We start from the raw sequence: 6000 nt of genomic DNA, 5'->3' as shown, positions 1-6000 counted from the left end.
TTTTACGATCTAGTGATACATTTTCCTATCTTGCAGAGGCATGTAACACAGTCTGGAGGAAACAGAAAATTTAAATGCACTGAATGTGGAAAAGCTTTCAAATACAAACATCATCTAAAGGAACATTTACGGATTCACAGTGGTAAGTCTTTTGACAGAACCCTTTCATCCATGCTACCTAGAGATATTTGATACTTGACGTATGCTATTGCATTTTAAAATTTGAACATAGCTATACAACTTTAATTTTGGAGGATAATAATAATGTTGAAAAAATAAGGTATTTTCATGCTGCCTATTCTTTATTTATAAGGAAGATATTGAAGGGAATCTGTGCTTTGCCTGTGTAGTGTAAAGTAGTATTTATTGCCAGCTCCACAACTGTCAGTAGCACCTTTCTTTTTTTTTCTCCATCTTCATTCTGTTTGGTGACCAGGAGCTTTGCACAATTTGCAGTTTGGAGCAAACACAAACCTTCTGACTCTTTTCTGCCTCAACCTCCTATTTTGTCCAATCAGTGCTATTAAGTGGGAGTTAGGGAAGATAGTTGGATGCTATTCCACACCCAGAATGCAAGGGTTATTTCATCACAATTTTCATTTTCCAAATCATGTACCAATGAAGTTTCTCCCAACTGGACATGACTGAACACTTTTAACTTACTTCATCACGTTAACATAGAGGCTTTTTGTGTTTTATTTCAGGAGAGAAGCCATATGAATGCCCAAACTGCAAGAAGAGATTTTCACATTCTGGTTCCTACAGTTCCCACATAAGCAGTAAAAAATGTATTGGTGTAATTCCAGTCAATGGACGTGCTCGTTCCGGTTTGAAGACCCCTCAGTGCTCCTCCCCTTCCCTTTCTGCTTCCCCTGGCAGTCCAGTACGGCCACCAATTCGACAAAAGATCGAAAACAAGCCTTTACAGGAGCAACTTCCAGTAAACCAAATTAAAACGGAACCTGTGGATTATGAAATTAAGCCCATTGTGGTTGCGTCAGGAATCAACTGTTCTGCCCCTTTGCCAAACGGGGTGTTTAGTAGTGGTAACCCTCTCCAGGCAACCAGTTCTCCTCAGGGTGTAGTACAAGCTGTTGTTCTACCAACTATGGGCCTGGTATCACCTATTAGTATTAACCTTAGTGACATTCAAAATGTTCTTAAGGTGGCTGTTGATGGGAATGTAATCAGACAAGTATTAGAAAATAACCATGCCAATCTTGCATCCAAAGAACAAGGAACTATTACTTCTGCAACCATACAGCAAGCAAGTCATTCTGTCATTTCAGCTATTAGTCTTCCGTTGGTTGATCAAGATGGGACAACCAAAATAATCATCAATTACAGCTTAGAGCAGCCAAACCAGCTTCCAGTTGTTCCACAAAATTTAAAAAAAGAAGTCCCTGCAGAAGTCTGCAAGACTGAAAAATTACCAGAAGATCTAACTATTAAAACCGAGAAGGATACAAAGTTTACAGAGGAGAGCACTTGCATGCTTTCTGAAGATCAGCCAACAGATTCCAATGCACTTCAAGAACCTAAGCACTATGATCTGAAAAGCAGTACTCCACTTCCTGAAAATAGCAAGGCAGAAACCATAAAGTCTGAATCCTCATTAGTGGAAACCACTGATGGAAACCTTACGCCTAGTCAACCACCATTAAAAAACCTCCTATCGCTTCTAAAAGCGTACTATGCCCTAAACGCACAGCCAAGTGCTGAAGAACTTTCTAAAATTGCAGATTCAGTAAACCTACCACTTGATGTGGTAAAAAAATGGTTTGAAAAAATGCAAAGTGGAGAAATTTCTCTTACGTCCTCTAGGTCATCTTCACCAAAAGCTGATCTAGATGGGATCTTACCAGAGAAGAATACTGAATTGCAAGAAGACAGCAATGTTCAGAATGATGAGAATGATTTGCAAACCCCCCCAAAAGATGGGCCCTCCCAACCATTGGCTGCAAATGGTTCAGAGAGTGGCACAACCGCCCCCTCTCCGCTAAATCTGTCTTCGGTGAAAAACTCAGATGGTGCAACAAAATCTGACGAGGTACAAGGTGACCAAGAGCAGCAAATGGAACCTCTCGATTTATCTTTACCAAAGCAGCTTGGAAATGGGTTGGAGCGACCTTCCATTACTAGTGTTTACCAGAGCAGTGTTTATTCTGTTCAAGAAGAACCCTTGAACTTGTCTTGTGTTAAAAAAGAGCCAATGCAAGTGGACAGTGTCCCAAAATCAGAGCCAGCTCTAATTTTAAACCCAAGTGCCAATCCGATAAACATTGCTATTCCCACAGTCACTGCCCAGTTACCTACAATTGTTGCCATTACAGATCAGAATAGTGTTCCCTGTCTTAGAGCACTGGCTGCCAACAAGCGGACTATTTTGATTCCCCAAGTGACATATACTTACGCCACCACTTCTGCTGCGACAGTTTCAGAACCACAACAGAAGAGCATCCAAGCAAATGGAAATCAGGTAATAAGAAATGCTCCTTGTTTCCTGTTACACACAAAAAGAGTTGAATATGTATAGTGGTAAAAACTTTTTGAACTATGGTACCCAGTTGTTTTCCGCTATCTGCACAATCTTTCTATATTCCCCAGTCTTTCTGGTAGGCTCGTCCTCTGCTCCATTGTTTGTTGTTGGCTCTAAATGATCAGGAGAATCTATGAGTATCACCAGTAAGAAGTACCAACCACGTATATCAGTGGTCAAGGTATCTCCAGAAACCTATAAATGGAGTAGTTGGTTCTATCTGAGGAGGATTTGTTTTTAAACACAAAGATCAATATAGAAAATTAATATTAGTTTAAGAGGATGTATAAAAAAAACTCTATTATTGCTTTTGAGAAGATTGGGGAGATTGTTTAAGGGGGTAACCATTATATAACTTGTCTAAAGTGTGTGCTTATGTATGCTTTTGAACCGTGTATTGACTGATTTTACTGAAGCTCAGTTTTAAGGGGTCTTGTCATTGTCTCCTAACCCATAACGTGTCATTGCAGTTGTAATAGCAGCTGGCTGTTCTCTGCACTAAAGCTACATGGCATAGGCTGTCCAATGGCCTCTCCTGCACCCACCTAACTTTCCATCAAGCTGCCCACTGCCTGAAAGTGTGGATTTACCTTCTTTTGTTGTTTAACAAAACAAAACTGGCTTGCAATCTGCATTCCAGTTTATCCTGGAGGTGTTGTGGTTGTTTTGATCAGATTTGGGCAGGTCAGATACGATTCTCCATTCCAAACTCCAAACTTAAACCCTTCATTAGTACATTGCTTTGTGGACAAGGGTACAGTCTTTCCAGAATAGAAAAGGACCCTTTCCCAACTGTTATCACAAGATCTGCAAAATATTTATTTACTATTGATTGTGTCTAAAATGATCTCATTCTTTTAGATCTAATTCGGGTAAAAAATTCAATCATTTTGCATGCAACTTGAACATTTGAGTGTACTGGTCTCTGCACAATTCAGAAGTGTTGTAAACAGTGAGATTTGCTTGATTCTTTGTGTGGCCAAACCCGTTGGATTAGTACACAGTACAGGTAGTAAGGAAAAATCCTTTGACATCACAGACAGGAAAAGAAACGTCTGTTAACTAGTGACTAAAGATGAAAATAGCTGTATGGTGCAAAAATAGTTGCGGACTGCTGTTTATTAGTATATTTTGTATGTAATTATTATTATTAAACAGGATTTAAATAGCGCCAACATATAACGGATCGCTGTACATTAAATAGGGGTTGCAAATGACAGATAGTGACACAGGATGAGGAGAGAACCCTGCCCCGAAGAGCTTACAATCTAGGAGGTGGTATATTTGTACCTTAGCAACTTTAATTTCCACCTGTGCAGTAATTATATTCCTATTACCACTGCTATCCCATTTTATTTCCAAAAATTACCACAATGAGCCATTTACACTGGGTTCCAGCACCATCTGCAGACTTAAATGTGGTTAGGGTTCATTATAGCATCTCTGGTGAATCAGGTTTCTGTGTATTGTACATGGGGATTCTTTCTTAGAAGCACTGCACACCTGTTCTCTAAATAGCTAGTAACATATTATATTATGCCAGGCTGGTGTGGTGCTCGGCATGCTGCTTTTTTACTGTGATGTTGGGTATTTGTTGCATTTTAGGGTGCTTTTTCTTCTGTTTAGTACACTGGCACCAGATGTGAGACAGTGTAATCTTATCACCAAATTATTACACCAACCTTTGGGTTAATATTATGATGTTTTTATTATATCTTCAATTCTTTGTGTCCTCAGTGTTCTCATGACTTTTTTTTATAAATATATAGGAATATACAATAGCATCTTGCTTTTTCCTTTTTACACCTGAATTAAATTTTAGATTTATATAAAGCAGAACTGTTTAATCTATAAACATACCTAATGATCAGTTTTGTCTCAGTTGTTGAAAATGGGAGGACTGCTGGTATGCAATTATTTCCTAAACTTTACAGAATCATTTTCTCTGCCCACCCTTCCTCAACTGGAAAGCTGGAATTCAGGAGAGCCACAACCTGTCTGTGCCCACTTCCCATTATTGTACCAACACACTGTGTTCCAGAACAACTGCTGTATCGACATTTTTGTTGTTAAAGTACAAGGAAAAAAATGCCTGGTAATCCTGCCAAAAAAATCCTGATAGCTGACTGTCTTCTACATCAGGTCCTTAGCATCCAAACATAGTTCCAGATCCATTAATGTTTTCATGCTTTCCTTCAGCCTGACATTCACAAATGCTGTGCAAGTAAAAATCTATCACCTAAATATATAATATAGCCCCATCCAAACTTGTTTTGGAGAGAGCAGAGAATAATTTGGGCCCCTGTCAAGTTTCTTTTTCCATCTATTCTCCTTTTGGGAGATTTCCATTCACTTCCTTTCTGGACAGGAAGTCACAGGGGGATCAGACAAAATCACATTGTTAGTTGCACCAGAAACGGCAAGATCTTCTATACTTTTTTTTTTGAGACTGCATCTTCCTGTTCTGTTTATTCCCACAGTTATAAAATGGGTGTTACAGGGGCAGGGAGTGTGAGAAAAGAAAGATAGAAATAGTAGCTCTTTCCCAATCCAGCCAAAAAACAAACAAAAAAGATTTGTTAATTCAGGGGTGTCAAACTCAGGCCTGCACAGAATTTAAATTTGTCCCACGAGAAAATACCAAATGTCTACTAGAGCTGGCCTGCCCGTAGACAGTGCATGCACCGCTAATACTACAAATCCCAGAATGCTCTGCTGGTGCATCAGTCACGACCCACAAACGTCCCCTCCTCTGTTGACGATCATTAGCGACCCTTCTCAATTGTCAATAAATATCAAGGTTGGCCGCGACTTTGTCCAAATTTTTCATTTTGGCCCAGTGTGTATTTGAGTTTGACACTCCTGGGTTAAATGATGTTGGCCATCTTTTAGACTCAGGACTAATGGCTAAAATAGATGTACTACAGGGAGCAGCTCATGCTCAGTGGTAAGTAATACAGCAAAAGCTATTTTTTGTACTTTTTTACTTTAACTGAAAAAACATGCACACCAACCTTAAAACTTCAATTTCACTTTAATTATGTTTCTGTATAGCAAAGTACAGTGATTGCCATGTCCCTCCATTGTGCAGGACATTTATGTGTCTGTAAAATAGGGATGATTGGATTTGTTTTGCATAGCAGGTGGACTTGCTAAAGTTGGTGACATCCTCTGTTATTAGTTCTGTTGGCATGAATGGTTGTTATCACCTTTTGGAATAAAGTTTGTGCTGATGAGTTCAGTGGCTCAATATAGTGAAATTTACACACACAAGTAAAGTAGATCACGCAGTTACTTGTCACTCTCCCTCCCTGTCCAAGGCTTTATTGAAAGACAGAGTGACTAAAGGTATTGCTGTGTTTATAAACAATGGTGTGTGTGTATATATATATATATATATATATATATATATATATATAAAAATATTGGACTTTTTTTACAAGCTGGCATGGCAGAGTACT

At 39.0% G+C, this 6000-nt stretch overlaps 1 protein-coding gene across 3 annotated transcripts in view; it reads left to right on the top strand.

Annotated features, from left to right (window-relative positions):
* The window catches only part of ZEB1 (zinc finger E-box binding homeobox 1), a 90308-nt gene that overhangs the window by 75704 nt on the left and 8604 nt on the right, over nt 1-6000 (top strand). For all 3 annotated transcript variants that reach the window (XM_072412664.1, XM_072412662.1, XM_072412663.1), the window contains exons 6-7: nt 37-142; nt 705-2479. In XM_072412664.1, the coding sequence (XP_072268765.1) occupies nt 37-142; nt 705-2479 (1881 nt within the window). The remainder of the gene's footprint in view (nt 1-36; nt 143-704; nt 2480-6000) is intronic.

This window comes from Pyxicephalus adspersus, chromosome 5, assembly GCF_032062135.1.
Source record: "Pyxicephalus adspersus chromosome 5, UCB_Pads_2.0, whole genome shotgun sequence".
Classification (NCBI taxonomy): Eukaryota; Metazoa; Chordata; class Amphibia; order Anura; family Pyxicephalidae; genus Pyxicephalus; species Pyxicephalus adspersus.
The sequence above is the reverse complement of the archived record's forward strand: the minus strand, read 5'-3'. Positions and strand labels throughout refer to the sequence as shown.